The sequence below is a fragment of the Colletes latitarsis genome, chromosome 14, assembly GCF_051014445.1.
Source record: "Colletes latitarsis isolate SP2378_abdomen chromosome 14, iyColLati1, whole genome shotgun sequence".
Taxonomy (NCBI): domain Eukaryota; kingdom Metazoa; phylum Arthropoda; class Insecta; order Hymenoptera; family Colletidae; genus Colletes; species Colletes latitarsis.
The window spans coordinates 28,558,707-28,578,768 of NC_135147.1; the positions used below are offsets into that span (position 1 = coordinate 28,558,707).

At 33.9% G+C, this 20,062-nt stretch overlaps 4 protein-coding genes across 5 annotated transcripts; 2 read left to right on the forward strand and 2 right to left on the reverse strand.

The window, feature by feature from the left end:
• Positions 1-324: 324 nt before the first annotated feature.
• On the reverse strand, positions 325-3,322 carry LOC143350354 (uncharacterized). Its single transcript, XM_076782450.1, has 2 exons — positions 2,649-3,322; positions 325-2,568 (listed from the first exon to the last, which is right to left on the reverse strand). Exons 1-2 carry the CDS (start codon positions 2,719-2,721, stop codon positions 806-808), a joined length of 1,836 nt encoding a protein of 611 aa, XP_076638565.1. The 5' UTR covers positions 2,722-3,322; the 3' UTR covers positions 325-805.
• Positions 3,323-10,314: 6,992 nt separating this feature from the next.
• LOC143350371 (CDAN1-interacting nuclease 1) lies at positions 10,315-12,002 on the forward strand. 2 transcript variants are annotated; one of them, XM_076782481.1, is made up of 7 exons: positions 10,315-10,342; positions 10,405-10,685; positions 10,768-10,872; positions 10,945-11,075; positions 11,146-11,225; positions 11,400-11,449; positions 11,519-12,002. In XM_076782481.1, the coding sequence occupies exons 2-7, from the start codon at positions 10,588-10,590 to the stop codon at positions 11,901-11,903; spliced, it is 849 nt and encodes a 282-aa protein (XP_076638596.1). In that variant the 5' UTR covers positions 10,315-10,342; positions 10,405-10,587; the 3' UTR covers positions 11,904-12,002. The 2 variants fall into 2 exon arrangements, with proteins under 2 accessions (XP_076638596.1, XP_076638595.1); XM_076782480.1 differs by having other exon boundaries at positions 10,320-10,685.
• A 147-nt stretch (positions 12,003-12,149) lies between these two features.
• Positions 12,150-14,414, forward strand: LOC143350375 (uncharacterized). The gene is made up of 3 exons (XM_076782487.1): positions 12,150-12,586; positions 13,302-13,398; positions 13,619-14,414. The coding sequence occupies exons 2-3, from the start codon at positions 13,309-13,311 to the stop codon at positions 14,102-14,104; spliced, it is 576 nt and encodes a 191-aa protein (XP_076638602.1). The 5' UTR covers positions 12,150-12,586; positions 13,302-13,308; the 3' UTR covers positions 14,105-14,414.
• A 294-nt stretch (positions 14,415-14,708) lies between these two features.
• On the reverse strand, positions 14,709-18,247 carry LOC143350367 (protein FAM50 homolog). Its single transcript, XM_076782477.1, has 5 exons — positions 17,872-18,247; positions 16,886-17,560; positions 16,608-16,762; positions 16,421-16,533; positions 14,709-16,342 (listed from the first exon to the last, which is right to left on the reverse strand). Exons 2-5 carry the CDS (start codon positions 17,535-17,537, stop codon positions 16,222-16,224), a joined length of 1,041 nt encoding a protein of 346 aa, XP_076638592.1. The 5' UTR covers positions 17,538-17,560; positions 17,872-18,247; the 3' UTR covers positions 14,709-16,221.
• Positions 18,248-20,062: the final 1,815 nt, after the last annotated feature.

Sequence of the window (20,062 nt, forward strand, 5' to 3'; positions counted from 1 at the left end):
GGGGCGTGTTAGAAGCAGTGGCGTGGAAAACCGTACACTCATTGGTTTACGTTTCACTGAATGCTAACCAATAGTCGCGGTCTATAATACTCCGTAGTGGGAGTCATTGCAAAGCAGTGCTTAATTTTTGACCGGCAACGCGTCCAAATATGAAAAAAACGGTAGACAGCCAGATTGGACGGTGTAATAAACTAACGGACTTCCCGATAAGAGCGATAGAACTTTTAATTGAAATAAAATAAAAACTAGAAAAGATAATAACTATTTTCATCCCCTAATGAAAATTCTCTTGTGTCCCTAAGTAATTCGAACGTTCAGGTGATAATATTCGATTGTGGAACGGAACAATATAGTTTAAAAAACGATTATTTATTTTGACTTGTATACTCGTTCTATATTAAGGCACAGAATCGATACATATTTTGAAGTACATTTTACTAACAAATATATATACAATTTAGAAATTAATATAACATATTGTTATATCTACTTTAACAAGGTCACTGGAATTCATCGGCTGTACATTCCGTACATTCTGCAAACTAATAATAACTGCTTGCTAGACAACAAAATAGAAAATTACAAACATAATTAAATTATTTTCATTTGAAAGCTATTGGCATGATGTCTAACAATACTTAAAATTCAAATCTTAATATCATATTGAAATATATTTTCCAGCCAAGCAGTAATCTATTTTAACATAATACACAGTTGAAATTATGTGTAATAAGCACTCATATGACTGTAAATATAACATGGCATCATTGAAAGTAGTCTCATCAATTTATTTTATCAAAGACTATCACCTTTTCACAGACTTCAACGTCGGAATCTCTATTCCAGTACTAGCTACTTTTGTATTTTGTTGTAATTTCCGTTTTGTCTCTAGTTTCATCTTTGCTTCCAGCCGTTTTTTTTCTATTTCTTCAGGAGTACACTGCATAGGTTGGGACTCTTTCGCAACCACTTTCGTACTATATAAATTACTAGTCGATTTATGTTTAACAATAGAATTACCGTGCCCTTTTTGCGGGACATTATTAATCTTCTCATGCAGATTCTGACCTTTTACGATAGAAGTAGTACTTAGTGCGGAACTAACTGAATTTGACGAAAATCGTTTTTGAGGCGATACACCAGGTTTACTCTTTTTATTTCTTGAATTAAAGGTTTTGGTTTGATAAAAGTGATCCGATAAACTTTTTGTTTTAAAGAATTTTCTACTTTCTAATGTAGTTTTGTCAGCAAAAGATTTTATAATTGCCTCTTTATAATCTGTAGCATCGATCTCTTTCAGATCATTAGTAATAATACATTTAGGATTTTCGTGTTCAATAGATACATTGTTATGAGAAGGGCATACTGCTTTTGGAGCAAAATTTTTACAATCTTGTTTATTATCTATTATGTCGGAAATAGATTTTTTAGGAACCTTTCTAGAATTACTCAAGTAATCTGCATTTGAAACATTGAAATCATATTCTGACAATTTAGATATTAATTTATCATCTTCCATACAAGTTGCTAAACAATCGTCAAAAGAATCATCTGGAAACTTTGATACATCTTCCTTTTGCAACATTGAAAACACGCATTTTTCATTTTTTGCATTTCTCACATTATTTTTTAAATATGACTTTTGGAAACTAGAATCTTTCAAACTTGAAACTGAAATATTAGATGTAGAATTCACTTTACTCAAATTGTTTGAATATGTTTTTAAACAACTGCTTGAATTGACCAATGAAGAATTCTTAGAGATAGAAGAATTACTAGATGTTGTCAAACATGAAGCCTCAATTTCAGATGTGGAGAACAAATCTTTCTCTTTGTTCACTGTAAGTAATTCCACTGCATCATTTCCATTACCCTTACACAAATTCAACTTTTCCTCAATTTCCTGAGTACATTTTATCATGGAATCATCGATTGAGTCATCAAATAAGTCTTCATAGTTTGAATCCCTCTTATTATTATTATTACTAATAATGGTATCTACTTTTAGCTTGTCATTATTAACACAGACTTGTGGGTTTGCATTGTCACTATCATCACTGCACAAATCTATCAATATGTTTTCATGTTCATGTTCGTTTCTGTCATTTTTTACATTATGATTGTCAGTTTCACTACTCTGTTGCATACTTTTCATTCTATCGCTTAGTGCTTTCAATTCTGCTGTCAGTTTCCCAATATTTTCTATGTTTTCCATTTTCACCTGTTTTCTCTTAAGCGGCTTTTGCAATAAAGGAGAATTAGAATTTCGTTTCTTTTGCAATTGTTTGGTTCGTTTGGGAGTTTCCACCTGATTGCTTTGCAGTTTAGCCTTATCATTGGAATTTTTACCAGCAGAAATTTGCCAATCCCATGCAATTTCATTACCCCCCTCTTGAGTACAAGGAAGCGAAATTGGACTATAATGATAATCAAGTTCAGGAGAATCTTCTAAATCAATTATTTGAACCTTTTTTCGAATAGGAGTACTATACCCGGAAACACGTGAATCGGAAAAATATTGTGGCGACTCGCTTCCCCTGTCGAGTTTCATAATTTTTTTGACCGGTGCTAAAACAGAAAATTTATGCTTACAGATGTAATTGATCCCATTCTACCGATTCACTACGTACTAAAATCACATTTATTACCTTCTTCGTTATCTATATTCTTATTTCTGTGTTGTACACTGCATTTCGTCGTTAACTGTTTATTTTTATTCATAATTCTCACAAAATTCAAGTATAAAACTGATCAACAAGTTAACAATGCTTAGAGGTTAAACATAAACAAAACTTTCACATATTTCGACTAGCGTTAGTCCTTTAAATGTCTCGTAACAAGAAAAATGACCTGATACTTCGTATTTTTCCTTTAATTGTTTCACGTACAATATTTAAATTTATTCTACATGTTTCGCACATAAAGAAATCGAATCAAAGTAATAAATATATATGTGTATATTGTACTAAGCTTCACAATTTATCAAAACATCCACAAAACCTATTCCAGTATGGCCAGATTTGGCATAATTAAGACAACGACACTAGTAACGACGAACTTCCTTAGCGTCAAACGAAGTGGTGGAGAAAGCAAACATATACTATAGTCTGCCCTATACTAGGAATAGGACTGCAGCGCTCCTAACTACAAGAATCAAAACTAAATATGGCGGTAATTACGATTTGAATCTAGTAAAGAAACTAATGATAGCCTAAGCGAAGCGGATCGCAGCCAATCTGCTAATATTATTTAGTTTTTAATTAATAATCGTATCACTGGGTAATACAATTATTAATTAAACTATAAATAATATTACCCAGGTCTCACCACGTGGAGGTTGCTGCGAATGGAGACCCGCCCTAACCTAATCCCAACCACCCTCCATTCCTAACGAACCTATAACGAATAACAAAGAAACAACAACCAACGATGACGACAAGTAACGTAGCAGTAAGGTCCTCAGAAGAATTTGCCAAATAAAGGCTCAGCGACAAGGAACAAAGACGATCGAATATGAATTGAATATTCTAACTAAAACACATTCACACACATCCAAACACACTGCAAAATATTACAACTCATTCCTATTCAATCAGCTCATAACATAAATGAAAATCTATCTTCTTTCCTCTCCTTATCACATGATGATTCCCTGAAACATAAACTGAGTAATATGAAAATACATTCTTCTTTCTTCTATTTATCCACGATGATTTCCTGAAACACAAACTAGACAATATGAAACAAATTTCGTTAAATTTGGGTTACCAAGAATGTGGAATTCCCACTCTATTGTACATGTTGTCAAATTATTAGTACATATATATAGAAATTATACGCGATCAAAATATACGCTATTCTATCTCATTGTAAAATAAAAATCAGACTTAATGCAAGTAAAATGTCAAGAAAAATATTATTTAATATCCGAGTTAGGATGAAAAAAGAATAGATTAAACAATGTACTACTTTATAAACAGTACACAATGTTTTGAAAGTTTGCTCGATTCCATATTTCCGTCGATAAACACACAATTTCTCAAATGAGAAATATGGTAAAAAAAAAGAAATATTATCAGCCAAGAGGCTGAGAAAATATTATCGTCCACTCGTAACAAATTCTAAACAAACCGTGAGTGGACCATTTTCCAAATCGCAACGCTAATTTATTAAATATAAATCAAAAAATCTCCCGGAAACAGCCACGTAGAGCGCTTCATTACACGCAACGCTAACTTATTAATTAAAAGATTCTCAACAACAATCGCGGGATGCTTCGTTATTCGTAAAAATGAAAAATCTCCCGAAAGCAGTCATGTATGGGCGCTTTATTATTCGCAACGCTAATAAAATTAGGCGCATCCGTATTAAATATCGCGCAACACTAACTATAATGATGTAGTGCAGAATCAGGCTGCAAAGAATCACGTCTCGTGATTCCTGGATCCTACCCTGAAAAACAATCGCGAAAAATCACTCGCAACTCTAAAGACAAACGCGATCAAAAAAAGTTCATATTATCAAATTTCCAACGCGATTAATAATCATTTTTCGCTACGCTAATAACAAACCGCGATTGGCTTTGCACGCAACTCTATCCTGGAAAAGTAAACGCGAAAAATTTTCATTCTTCGCAACTCTAAATGGAACTACAAAGTTAACGCAATTTACTTGCAACAATATCTAAACAAACAACGCGAATTTCTATTTCGCAACGCTAATAACAAACTGTTATCGATTCTTATTCGCGACACTACTCTGACATCGCGAAAAGTACTCATTGTTCGCAACTCTAACATTAATTATGATATGTTTATATTAATCGCAACTCTATCCTGATAGCAAACGCGATTTGATTGTGCATCTTACGCAACACTAATAAAATCGCGTATCGAACAATACGCAACGCTAATTTTTCTAAGTGCAGCCATGGGCTGCTGTGTGATGCTGCAGATTCCAGTGTGTTTTGGGCGTTTTATTCATGTCGCAACATTAATCGAAACAAACGCGATTCGTCAATATCGCAACACTAATAGAAAACGCCTAAAATATAATCGCGATTAATTCGTATTAATTGCAACGCGATTAATATTGCGCAACTCTAATGCAAACCGTGATTAATTTTTATTCGCGACTCTACTCTGAAATAAATCGCGAAAAATTCTCGTAGTGCGCAACTCTAAATGGAACTAGAAAACTAATTATTTTAAAAATTCTCTAGACAAACAACGCGAGTATCATTCATGTTTCGCAACGCTAATAGCAAACCGTGAACAGTTCTTGTTCGCGACACTAACTTGTAAATCAAACGCGTAAAATGATCGCAACTCTAAATCTAATCACCGTGAAGTTAAAATAATAACAACGCGATCGTTCATGATTCGAAACGCTAATGCAAACCGCGATTTGCCACACACTGGACGTTGTGGTACAGGTGCAAGTATGTACCATCTGGAAAACTAAAAATGCTACAACTACAGGCAAGTACAGTGACAAAAGTAGTAACAGAGAATGACTTTCCATCCTCATCCAAAGATGAAGATGAAGAGTCATTTGTTGCAGCCCATTCTTGCAACAATTTGTCAGGGCCTTTTCAACTCATCGAGTCTCTTCTTTCTTCGGCGGTCCTGCCGATGCCTGAAACTTAATGCTAGGCTCGAGCACTCCGTGCAATACGAGAACCTTCAACAATCGGAATTATTGTCGGTACACGTGTGGAGTAACACGAGCGGAACGAGCGTTTCGAGGGGGCCTAATCGCGATCGCGAACGCGAAAGAGCGACTTTAAGAGTCGCAGCGATTTCAAGAATCGAAAGTAACACCAAAACAAACGGTAGAAACCGTTTGAATCGGCTAACTTTTCAACTCTCAAAATCGTCACTACAGATACAGGACTGCCACGCGAAAACGCGCCTACCCGAATTGCTAATGTGGACAATCCTGCCCTGACCCTACCTACTTACATCTAACACACGTACCAGAAAGTTACCTACCTACCTAACGCTATATTTAAAATATTGCAAAACTCATTCTCTCAAACATACACTCCACGGTTCTCACACATAATGTCCGGGCGCGACCTAAACTAGGGAGGACTCCCCGGGGTTCCTCCGACACCCGAACATTGCATACAACAATCACACTCTAAAGGTACGTACCATTTCCTGAAATCGACTGATAGAAGACTAGTGACCTTTGCGTATATACTTATATTATATATATTACGTTATTATTGTCAAATAAAATCTTCGATTAAAAATATACTACTGCGTAAATACTAATGTCGTAATCGACTCTCTTCAATACGTTTTTCAATATAAAGAAGCTAATTTATAAAATCTTTGATAAAATATACTATTGTATAAATAATAATGTCGTAATTGACTCTCTTCGGTACATTGTTCAATATAAAAAAAGCTAATTCTCATTTATATTTCATTGAATATATAAAAAATTTATACAAGATGAAATAAAATTATCTTTGTAAATTATAGTATATATTTGAAACGACGCAATTCCACATCCTAACCACAAACACACACATGTGAAAATTACGTCGCGCACGATACACTAGCAAATGTCAGTCGCATAGATATATGATTAGCAATTATAAACAAAGTCATCGTGCTCATTGCCTTCACTCACCCAAGTAGCACCTGGGCACTTGTGTGAGATTAGGCAATGAACACGGAATAAGAACCTGAAAATCCTAACTATGAAAAATGGTTAAAATATAAATAACAATCTAAAACGGACTAAATTTTCTTTACTTTTTCTTATTTCAAATTGATATTTAAAAAATGTATTTTTATAAGAAAAGCATACTATTCAAAATTGAATTATATGGATAAGAAAAAAGACTCTAAGTAAAACTTTATAATGAAATTAATTACAAATAAGCTATTTCAAGTAAATTGATCAAAATATTTAACCCTTGGGCGATTCCGTCGTCAAAGCATATTTTTGAAATGTGAAAATTGTACATAATATGTGTTGCTTTGACTCTAGAATGTATCCGTCACGAAATATCTTCTTGCATATTAATCGAATCATATTTGTTAGTAAGTAAGGAATGACTTTGGTATCTTCGATACACAAAATCGTCAAATTAATTATAAAGTGAATATAATTATTAAACGATATTAGAGACAATATAACATATTCAATATTCAGTCTAAAATAAATGTAATTATAAGATAACAGTGATATGATATTTATTATATTAAAAATCGCGGTATGCAAGAAGATCCTAAATAAAAGATCCTAAGATAAAACAATATACATGTGTTACTATTCACGGGTATAAAAATACCCGCGGTCACTGAACTTGCCAAAGAAACTACGTATACAACCAATCACCCGTGTCGATTCGGACCTTTCGTCCTACGACATAATTGGGGACCGGAGGAACAAAAATCGCATGCGACTCACAGATCGCTGACTACGATGGAAAATATCTTGGTCACACGTCCAGGATGATGCTGTTGCCCAGGGTGAATCATCGACCAAGTCGTCTGCCTGATCCTGTAGTAGTAGTCCTCTAGTAGATTTGGAGATGAGGCTAAAAAACTGTAAAGGAGAAGAAAACAATTATAATTTCTTGTTAAAATTATGGAAAGTTTTAATTTCATATAAAAATTTTAACATATTCAAAACTGAGCAATACTTACATTTTTCTCTCGTGGAGAATCGCTCAAAACTCCTCTTCAGTGATGCACTGATTCTAATTCCGATAACGATTAAATTTAATTCTCAAAATAAAAATTCTAAAATATGTGAAAGACTAATGATAATTAATTTACGCGACCGAAAATAAATACCGGCGAACAAATGATTCTACAGCCGCGATTTGTAAAGGAAAAAGAACCCCGATGCTCTGAAAGAAATTTATATATGCGCAATAAACACTGACTCTACTTTCGCGAGTCCCTAAAATCCGAACGATAATCTACAAGAAGCAGCTGTGCTTCAAAAGAAACGTGAAACTCTATACTACACAAACACTGAGTTTACTGGCCGCATTGCGCTCGGCCATCAAAATTCCTGAAAGAAGAAGGAAGAGAACAAGAAATAACAGATAAGCACGTTTGTGCTTTCCTACCTCTCTCTTATTTCTTTTTTTCACCTAACTTAGTTTATCGACGGAAATACTGTTCTTGTTTTATAACTACAAAATTAATTCTTTACCAGTGAATACGAGCAAGTAATACAAGTTAAATATTTTCAACAAATATAAATTACAATATTAAAATATAGTTCATAAACGTGATTCAAATTATTATTCTAGCTTTTTGTTATCTGAGTTGTAAGTACGATTACATTAATTGAACCGAATTTTAAAATATTACCAGAGTTTTATAAATATTCCAAAACTTTCAAAAATTAAAGTACTTCAAAATTAAAATGCGTCACTAGCATAGTCTAATTACGTATTAACTACGTTGTTCTACACTTACAGATAAAACTGTATACAAATGCAATTCAATAGTTTATAAAGATAGATTTTTGAACTATCAATTAATTGTTTTATATTCGGAAATATTTAATTACGATCAAAAGGCAGGAAAATACATGTCGTTCCAATTTAACGACGCCATTTTAAATTATCACAAATCACGCGAAAGTCACGAATCGAAATAGAAAAAAGTTCGATTAAATCTTTTCTTTTTCATTCCTAACATCGGCCTATTATACAATTTTACATCGTACTTGCAACAAATGATAAGTCAAAAAATAAGAATATAGAAATCTGAATATAAATCTGTATACATTACGTATAATGTACAAGTAAATTTATCCAATGTTGAATATTCCACGGAGCAGGTCCAGACACGTTCTACCGGACGAATGACGATTCCGTAATGGCGTCCTTCTTGAAGTTGAATATTCCGCGCGGCAAATTCCTTCGATTCGAATTGACAAACATGGCGTCCTTTCTTGAAATTGATTTGAATTCGAGGTTGCAACAGAAATAAAATACAAATTACCATTCACTGCATTCCATAAATATACTTATACCACAATTAAACAAGCATTAAACTCGAAATATGTTCTAAGAAATTGTAATTTATCGAAATATAATGACAATTGAGGCTGATTAGATATCGATGAATAGGCGCGAAACGGATTCAACTATTTTCACGATTTCGATTACATTTGTAATCGAAGTGTGCTAATATTAAATAAAGGCACCGATAGAGAGTAATAGTAGAGATTAGAAACGTTTAGATATCGTTACGTTAATAATACATACCTTATTATACGCCACACTGCCGACCAGTCGACATCGGCCGGAGCAGGTCCAGACACGTTCTACCGGACGAATGACGATTCCGTAATGGCGTCCTTCTTGAAGTTGCATATTCCGCGCGGCAAATTCCTTCGATTCGAATTGGCAAACATGGCGTCCTTCCTTGAAGTCGCCTTGGTATTAGAGGCTGCAACAGAAATAAAATGCGAATTACGATTCAATATATTAAATAAATATACTTATATCACAATTAAACGAACATTAAACTCGAAATATGTTCTAAGAAATTGTAATTTATCGAAATATAATATCAATTGATGCTGATTAGATATCGATGAATAGGCGCGAAACGGATTCAACTATTTTCACGATTTCGATTACATTTGTAGTCGAAGTGTGCTAATATTAAATAAAGGCACCGATAGAGAGTAATAGTAGAGATTAGAAACATTTAGATATCGTTACGTTAATAATACGCACCTTATTATACGCCACACTACCGACCAGTCGACACCGGCCGGAGCAGATCCAGACACGTTCTACCGGACGAATGACAATTCCGTAATGGCGTCCTTCTTGAAGTTGCATATTCCGCGCGGCAAATTCCTTTGATTCGAATTGGCAAACATGGCGTCCTTCCTTGAAGTCGCCTTGGTATTAGAGGCTGCAACAGAAATAAAATGCGAATCACGATTCAATATATTAAATAAATATACTTATACCACAATTAAACGAACATTAAACTCAAAATATGTTCTAAGAAATTGTAATTTATCGAGATATAATGATAATTGAGGCTTGCTAGATGTTAGCGAAAAAGCGCGAAACCGAATCAACTATTTTCACAATTTCGATTAAATTTCTAGTCAAAATGAACTAATATTAAATAAAGACACCGACAAAGAGTAATAGTAGAGATTAGAAACGTTTAGATATCGTTACGTTAATAATACGTACCTTATTATATGCCTAATTGCTGAACAGGTCTGAACACGTCTAGCTTCGTCAAACGAATAGCGACAATGGCGACACCTTCGTCACGTCGACAATTCAGTCAGGGGTGGGGATGGGTTCCTCTGTCGATTTTCAAAGGCACGGTTAAACACTGAATCACGAATAATTTTACAAAATAATACTAATAGTGATCAATTTAGGTTTCCTGCGAATCAAATAAAGAGCAAACTTCAAACGAGTAATAGACACGATACACGATATAATAAATACAGTTGTTGTCAACAAATGCCTATGGTTAACGTTTCTTTGGATTAGTATCAACGTAAATTTAATTATTTTCGTGTGTTAACTACGAAAGAAAATTAACAGAATAACTAACAAATATGAAGCTCGACGTGTACAACGACATAGTAACAACAATTCGGAAATTCCAAGGTCTATCGAAGGATTGTAGAGATTTATTAAAAGAGAAATATAGCAAGTAAGATTATTTCCATTTAAAAACATATGTAAATTAATTATCCATCATAAATGAATGCATTACACATCTTTTTTTTATTTAGCATTCCAGTAAATGTATTGTACAGCATATTATCTTTAGAAATACAGCATAAAATGAAAGTCAATCATAGCAAGTTGTTTGGCAACAATAAGAACTATTATGATACGTAAGCATACTTTGCATCATATTTAATTGTTTCAAAACTTATGTAAATATTATTGTACTGTGTAAATGGTAGTTACATAGAAGCTGTACGAAAGGGAGAACCTGTTGGAATTTTATTAAAAATGGCAAAAGATATTGGTGCACAGCCTGCATTATTAGCTAGAAATGTTCTTGAAAAACATTGTGGGCGAGATGATTCTAATGGTAATTTTATATCATTTGAAACAGCTTACTGTTATAAATATTCCTAAATTATAAAGGATAATGTTTTTAGTTTCTCGAAACGAAGTCAGTAAGTTATTTAAAGACACTACTCTCATTCAGGACAAGGACCTTGCATATGAAGTTTATTTGGTAATAATTTCATGATTATAGGATGAATTATTTTAATTAAATATATATATATACAGTGTCTTATCCACCTGAATATCTTAAAATAACATTTTCATATATCATTTGAAATAATGAAGATATTTAGGTGGACAAGTTGCATAGAACACATTATATATACGTATATTTTTTTTATAGTGTATATTATATGATAATTTATATGGACCTATAACAGATGCTATTGGAATGTACGTATCTGAATATAACCAAAAAATAGAGTAACTTGTTATATATGTTTCTGTAAACAAAACTTTCAGTTCTGTAGGTCAAGAATATGAGTTGAAATTACAAAATTGTTTGACAGAACGAAATCTTGCATTTCGTAATGAGGAACACTTACGATCGCGGGGATACGACAAAACTCCCGATTTCAAACTCGAAGTACCAATTGCAGTAAATGGTTTTGTAATTAATTGGATAGAATCTAAAGCACGATTTGGCAATATGGAGATACATCAAAAGTATATCAAAGAACAATTTCTAAGCTATTGGAACAGATTTGGTCCAGGACTCGTGATCTACTGGTTTGGATTCTTAGACAATTTGACTGAACCCAGTGAAAAAAGATTTATAATTATGGACCATTTCCCTGAGAATATTACTTTCATGGATCCTACTTGTATTAAACCCACAACTTTATGATCATACCGATAGCGATTACTTATGTTTATTGTAAATAGAGTAATTTCGTAATGGTATTATACAATACTCGTAGAATAAGGATTATTGTTGATAAATCTAGAGCAGTATTTTTGCCCTTTTATATAAGCCTCTGATATTCTGAAATCATTTTTCAAACGAGTGGGCGTCCTGTCTTTCTCCCTTCCTGACAACTAAGCTGTGAGTAAGAATATTTAAAAAAAAAAATGAGATCACAGTGACATTAGGAAAGCACATGGTCCATCGCGCAAGCGAGTTAATGCATTTATTTATATATCGATCTGTATCTGGCCATAGGCGCCGCTGCTGTCGCGATTTTAAAGCCAGTATGCAGTGTCTTGTGCAGCGTGCAGCTTACAAGTTCTTCCTAGTATCGTATAATACAAAACGCAAAAAAAACAGAAACGTCAAAATTTCTGTTAATGAATAAATTAATAAATTAGAAGTCGGAAAACATCGCGCGCGATACGCGTCGCAATACAAATCTTAAACATGTACCCAGTAAAACTGTTCTGAAATAATAAAATATTAATTATATCAGATCTGCAAGAATGCGGTGCGATAACACCTGCCGTTATTAAGACCCATTGCATAATCAAGAATCATACAGAAAATTGCCACGTGAATCTTTTTCTTTGTTGCGACGTTCGATCAACAAAATTGAGGTAAAGTTTCGATACTATGTAAATCAATCTTTCAAATTGTTACATAGTTTTGAAGATTCGTTGTAAACGATACGAAACCACATAATCGAATGAAAATTCTAAAAAAATGAATGTCTGCAAACAACTTTAATTGACATCATTTTAGTTCGAGTTTAATGCGTTTTGTTTATTGACTTGTTTTTTGTATTTTTAAGACTGATTTTGGTAAAAATAGTATTAAAAGGTATCAAGGATAACGTTGACGTATATATCTTTGAAATATAATAACAGTGATAATATATCAACTACAATAGTTTCGTGTTAAGTTTCGAATCGTAGTGATTTTTAATGACCGTGAATTTAAACACTCTGATGTTATTGTGACATATAACCCTGACCTATTCCAACCTTGTTCTACATTTTCCTAGTTCAAGGTCTCGCTGTATAGTAATTTGAATCAATCAAATTACGAGAACAAAAATTGTAAAATCCTGTAAACGCGCTTAGAAGTTAGTTTTCTATAGATTTTCTCTGCTTTAAAAAGTCTCAAAGAAACTGTTATCGGTTTTAAACATATCGGGAGAAAAGGATCACGATTATACGCTTCGGTTGGCCTTTTGATCCGACCTTTCGTCGGTGGTCCTACAAATGCTAAATATACTAGTTTTCCATACAATATTCGCATGTCGTGAATTACAAAATTACTTACAATACATATTGTTCGTATTATACTTAGGGATAGAATGGCCAATAAAACAACGACCAATTTGAAATCGCAGGAACAACCCATGAAAACCGCGGTACAATTACAACTTGCCAGAATTAAAATAGAGGTACGATTTCCGTTTCCTTTAATTCGGAATTCCGTTTATACTAATTGATAAGAATTTTTCAAAGGATACTTGTGCTGCTAGTCCTATGCAAATATTTAAAAAAAGCAGTTGTTTATGATTTCGTTAGGATAAATAATTTTTAGTAACATTGACAAAATTATATATGAAAGCATTTAATAAATTTATTTGTAAGTACATAAATTCAATCTTTACTTTATAGGAGGAAGAAGAATTATGGATATCAGAAGAAGAGTTGTATACCGAGGGAAGCAGCGACGAAGAAGAATATAAACAATTAAAATCACGTCGCAAAATCAATAATAATAAATCGTCACGTGTCCCTTCGGTTGACCCCAATGTCGAAAGACGATCTTGTTCGCCCTTTTCCACTGAAACTAAATCAAGTTTAGACCATTCCGCCAATGGTCCCATGGACAGTATTACAAAAAAACAAACGGTACTCAACACTTCGTCAACATTTGATAAGACCACCGCCTCGTTTGAGAAATTAGTAGATTCATCATCAGTCGAATCCCAACAAATGCAACACCTTTCTACGACGGAATCGCCTGCTACCTGTATTATGAAAGATACAAACACCTCCGATTTCTTCATCGAAGAGAACCAGGTAGACAACACGGAAATCTCGTGGAAAGCAAAAAAAGGTACATGCGTTTTACCTAATTCGAGCAATAACGCCAAATAAGAATCAAACAAATACTGACACACGTTAAGATAATTCTGTTGTCGTTATTGCAATGTTAAAAAGAGTACTTTTATTGAAAATCGTGGGGATTATGTATTTTATGTACTTATGTAAATTATTAATCTAAAATAATTATCTAAATGTTCTTTGAATAATCTCGCTTCCGATGCACATTTCAGCATTTCCGCAGGGTATGAAATATACTTCGTGTATACTTGTTAATTTTTTTTTTATATACGGAGTATCCCACTTTTTTCCGCTCATACTGTACGGTAGTATGTTCTACGAGTAAATATAAAACTAAAGTGTACAAAAAAATAGATGATGAGACAATGATTTCTACGAAGGAACTAAAATCATATGAGCAAATATCCGAATTGGGCACAGATTCGCTAGAAAGTTTCGATTTAATGCAGTTCGGTGATGAATTGTTTGAAAGACAGAATCATGATGAAATTAATATTTCAAGTAAAGACATAAAAGAGAAATGGATGAGAAAACAAATTTTACAGATCAAAAATCTTGATGGTCTTATACATGAAATGTGCGATAAAATAAAGGTGAATAACGTGCCCCTTTATAATGGATAAATATTTCTTGACACTAATTAGGAACATAAAAATTTCAATTGTACCGCAGAAAGCAAAGGAAGAAACTTTGATTTCTCAGTGTGAAAATCGGACGAAACTTAAAAATATTTTATCGCGTAATTCCTCTGAAATTGGTAAATTAGTTGAAAATACGCGGAAATTTTTTCGCTTATGTCCAAAATACGTAATACTCGATGCAGGTACGACAATAAAAACGGCATGCAAAGAAAAAAACCGATAATAATGGAGTTGTTCAACGATTTATGAATCTGTGAAAATAATATTATTATCGGTTATTGTAAATAGCATATATTTTAAATATGAGTATCTAATAGTATATCTATTTACATAATTAATAAATATTTTAAAAATTGGGTATTGAATATTGAAACACGTTGCAAACATAGAATTTCAAAACAATAACGAATTGAACATATCACTCGGGATAAATGATTCCAAGCAGAAAGCATTTAGAAACGACATTAACACAAATCTCGTTAATCATAATAATGCAGTAAGTTATATTAATAATCGTATTTTAAGAAACTTATAATCTTTGGAAAATATAATTTTACCGTTACGAAACTTTCTATTAGTTAATCGATCATAATTTGAAATCGATTAACGATATCAAGATAGGAAAATGGAAAATAATGAATTCATCAAATGATGTTGAACATATAAACAATAAAATGATTGATCTTGGTAACAATCCATATATTATGGGCAAAGAAGTAAAAGAAATTCTGCTAGAACTGGATAAGAAAAATACCGTGAGTAATGCAATGGATATCAACAATTTGTAGTGAAAACGCTATTTAAAAATTAAAAATAATAGGTCTATCGTAAAGATTCTTGCAATGATCAAGAACAATTTAAGAAGGCACATGATAGTACATCTACAAATAGTATATCTTCGATGCTAGACACCGTATCAACGATTGAAACTTTGCGAGATATCGACAAAAAACTGCTAGACGAAATCATACAGGAAACCCACATTACTGATTTATCGTCAATTTTAAAAGTCGCCGAAGATGACGTAGGCATATGAAACAAATGTATTTTTCTAAAATTATATAATTCGTTTCATACCTTTATAACTCTTTGAAACAATATCGAATTTCTGCTAATATCGTCACGTCTTTAAACAAAGTATTAAGTAATAAACGAGATTTTCAGAATATAAATATCTTCGAGAAAATTATTTACAATGCATAAAAAATATTTTTCTAACAAATGGCTTAATGGAATTGTTATGCATTATTTTAAATATACAAAGTATGCAGAGACGTTCGGCTTCTAGTTTAAATAATGCCTATTCAATAACTTAACTTGTTAAGGAACAGAGAAATTATACACTTATAAATCACCACAATTAAATATACATATGTTAATATGTATTTTGAATATTTAATATCTGTGATAGTATTCAAACTAACCTAAAATATTACTTTTCATTGAACACAATACACATTGTTGATTTCCTCATTCCATAATTTTCTATGCAATTTAATTTACTTTTCATTAAATTTTATCTTTTTTTTTATTTTTATCGGAAACCGTATATTTATCGTAACTTTTTGTTGGATCAAAAGGTTCCCATCTACTAGCAGGAAATATATGTTTATTTCTTTCATACCAGGACCTGAAACGAAAAATGATTAATTATTCATTAAAAGAAAGAATATAAACATAATCCCACTTGTATCAGAAAATTCTGTACCTAAGCAACACTTTCCCTGCATGAGATTCTTCTGTTTCTACAGAAGCATCGTGCATAACACGAATGTCATCGTGAACATCGAATGTGAAAAGAGGTCCACTCTTTCCTCTTGCCTGAAATGAATACAAATTAATGATATTTAAACTTACACAAATGATAATTCTTCCTTATTTTGTATAAAGTTTACCTTTGTTACAATAAAATCATAAAATGTATAATGATGGGGTAAAATAAGGTCTTCCTTCACATACATTAATTGGTCTGCCATAACTGTTTTAAGTTCACTAAATTCACGCCTTAAAACTTCCAAGCATCTTTGAAGAAGCTGATAAATAGAATTACCTGCCAACAGTGCAAACTAATAACAATTAGTATAGACTCATTTTAATGAAATTATAATTATATTATAAAAAATTATTTTCATAAATAAATATATACTAGTTACAATAATAATTAGGCCTTTACCTTTTTTCATAATAACACTTCGTCTGTGTCCAGATCCATCCCAATAACTGAAAGTAATTTCAATTTCTTCTTCTTTCAATGCATTTTGTTTTCTAGCCCATTCTTGTCTTAACTCTTCTCTCAACCTGTTTTCTTCTTCTTCTCGTTCTCTATCAGGTAAAAAACTTGTATCTACATCTGGATTTTTCTTTATCTTTTTTATTACTGGTTCACTATCATCCAGTTTTGTCTCCTCCAACTTTCTCTCTTTTTCTTCGTCAGAAAGTTCCACTTCATCTTCATCTAAATTAAATGATAATGCTTGAATTTGTTTTTTCTGCTTATTTTTTTCAGCTTGTTTTGCAGCAAGAGCCCTCTCCTTCTCTTGTTCTTTCTCACGTTCCTTTTGAGCAAGTTTCCTTTCACGTTCCTTTACTATATTTTCCTGCTTAGCTTTCATTTCATTTAAGGTGACCAAACCAATGGTAGAAGTTTTCAATTGTTGCTCTACAGCATTATAGTGAGTAGCAAATTTATTCTCTATATTATGAATCTTTAGATCATCTTCTATTTTCTTTTTCCTCAATTCTATTTCTTGCTGAGCAATTTCTCGCTTCTTCATTAACTGCATTGCTCTACCAGCTTCGCTGGCTGCTCCTTTGTAGTGAGCCATATTGTTTCCTAATATTATAGAATCTGGAAAGAATGTTATTTGTTTGCACACGTTACAATCGAAAGTTAGAAAACGAAATTTTACAAAATCTAAATATTTGTGATCAAGATATATTGTTAACCTCTATTTAAATTATTTTTGGAATTAGAATTATGCGAATGTAACACGAAGAATAAAACGACATACATTTTACACGTTGAACATTCATAAATAATACAAGAGAATCATTAAATAAAAACTGTTGTGAAAGAAAGAACCTCTACTGTACACAATAATGCAGTTGAGCCGTTTCTATCAGTTGCAAGTATTTATATAGGAAAAATACGTTACTCACCAGGGTTTACTACTTATTTAAACTCGTAGCAATTGCAAGGAATAAATTTTATAATGTAAATAATGTTTTAAAGAATCTTTGATCACTGTTTCATATGTACGTATAATCAACGCATAACACGGATTCGTGCCGAGTAAGCATTTTGTTTTCTCTTTGGATGTAGGAAAACCTAACCAAAGATTTCATGTCATGTAATAAATTGCCTTGTAGAGGTACGTTTTTACGCGGCAGCAGAGATGCCAGAAAGGCACCGAAGGTGCTCTCTCACACTATATCAGATCACGCGTACGTGAGCTCGTGGAGTTTCGAAAACTCGACAAAGGCAAAATAATGCATGCCCTTTTTCTCGATTCTCCGAAGTTGCCCAAAGTAAGTTCGGACCGTCTCGTGGGAGTCGAGAGAGAAAGGCTTACACTTCCCTTCTCGCTCTTGAACAACTAATATCCGACCTCCCGTCAACAGGTCTCCACTGGCTTCTGCTAACCGCTGCTGACCACTCCTGGAATTTCTGACAACGTATAACGATTACTACTGACTTCTGCTTGTCTCCGCTGGACTCTGCTGACCGCTATTGACTACTCCTGTTACTTCTGACAACGTATAACGATTAAAACTTGCTACTGCCTGCCTCTGCTGGACTCTGCTTGCCACTGCTTGTCACTGCTAGCCTCTGCTGACCACAGGTGACCAACCCTGATGCTTCCGACAACGTACAACGATTACTACATGTTACTGCTTGCCCCTGCTGGACTCTACTTGCCTCTGCATGCCTCTGCATGCCTCTGCTGGCCTCCGTTGGCCTCTGCTGACCGCTACTGACCACTGCTGACCACTGCTGACCGTTGCTGACAACTTGTGACATGATGTAATATAATATAATATGTTTATATGTATTAAAGTGTTGTATAATGTAAATCTATGGCAATAAATGATATACTTTCAAAGTATTCAATGTGTTATCATCATTTTTTACTGTCCTTTTCCTCTCCAAATCATTCTCTTACCTATAAGATGCGTACCACCTTCTTCGCAAGTTCACCAGTATTTTAGAAATGTTCCGGGAACTTTGGAAACCAGAATTTGACCTTGACCTTGGCCCAGTTTCGAAAGTGGGTCAAGGCCATCGAATCTTAGAAAAATTCCGGGCAGTTTGAGAATCCGGATTTGGCCTTGACCCAATTTCGAAAGTAGGTCAAGGCCATCGAATCTTAGAAAAATTTCGGGCGCTTTGAGAATCCGGACTTGGCCTTGACCCAATTTCGAAAGTGGGTCAAGGCCATTCGAAATTTTAGAAATCTTCTGGCCGCTTCGAAAATCCGGATGGCCTTGACCCAATTTCGAAAGTAGGTCAAGGCCATCGAATCTTAGAAAAATTCCGGGCGCTTTGGGAATCAGGATTTGGCCTTGACCCAGTTTCGAAAGTGGGTCAAGGTCACCGGCATTTCAGAAAACGCTCCGGGCACTTTGGAATTCCAATTTTAAGCAGAGAAACGGTTTCTTATAACTAAGGGAATAATGGGGAGAGGAAAAGAAAGGTAGAAGTGATGAGAACACATAGAATTCTTTGAAATTATATCATTTATTGTCATAGATTTACATTATACAAAGTTTTAATACATGTACATCATGTTAGAAGTTGTTAACAAAGGTCAGCGTGGTCAGCAGGGGCCAGCAGAGGTCAGCAGAGGTCAGCAGAGGGTTGCAGGGGCATGCAGAGACTAGCAGGGGCAAGCAGTAGCAAGTTGTAATCGTTATACGTTGCCAGAAGCATCAGGGGTGGTCAGCAGAGGTCAGCAGAGGCTGGGAGAGGCTGACAGTAGCCAGTCGTAATCGTTATACGTTGTCAGAAGTAACAGGAGTGGTCAGCAGCGGTCAGCAGAGGCTGGGAGAGACTAACAGTAGCCAGTTGTAATCGTTGTATGTTGCCAGAAATATAAGCGGTGGTCAGCAGAGGCCAGCAGTGGCAAGCAGAGATCACCAGGGACGAATAGTAGCAAGTAGTAAGCATTATATGTTGTCAGAAGCATCAGAGGTGGTCAGCAGCGGTCAGCAGAGACAAGTAGAGGCATGCAGTGGTAAGCAGAGATCAGCAAGGACGAACAGTAGCATGTAGTAATTGTTATACGATGTCAGAAGCATCAGGAGTGGTCAGCAGTGTTCAGCAGAGGCCAGCAAAGACATGCACAGGCAA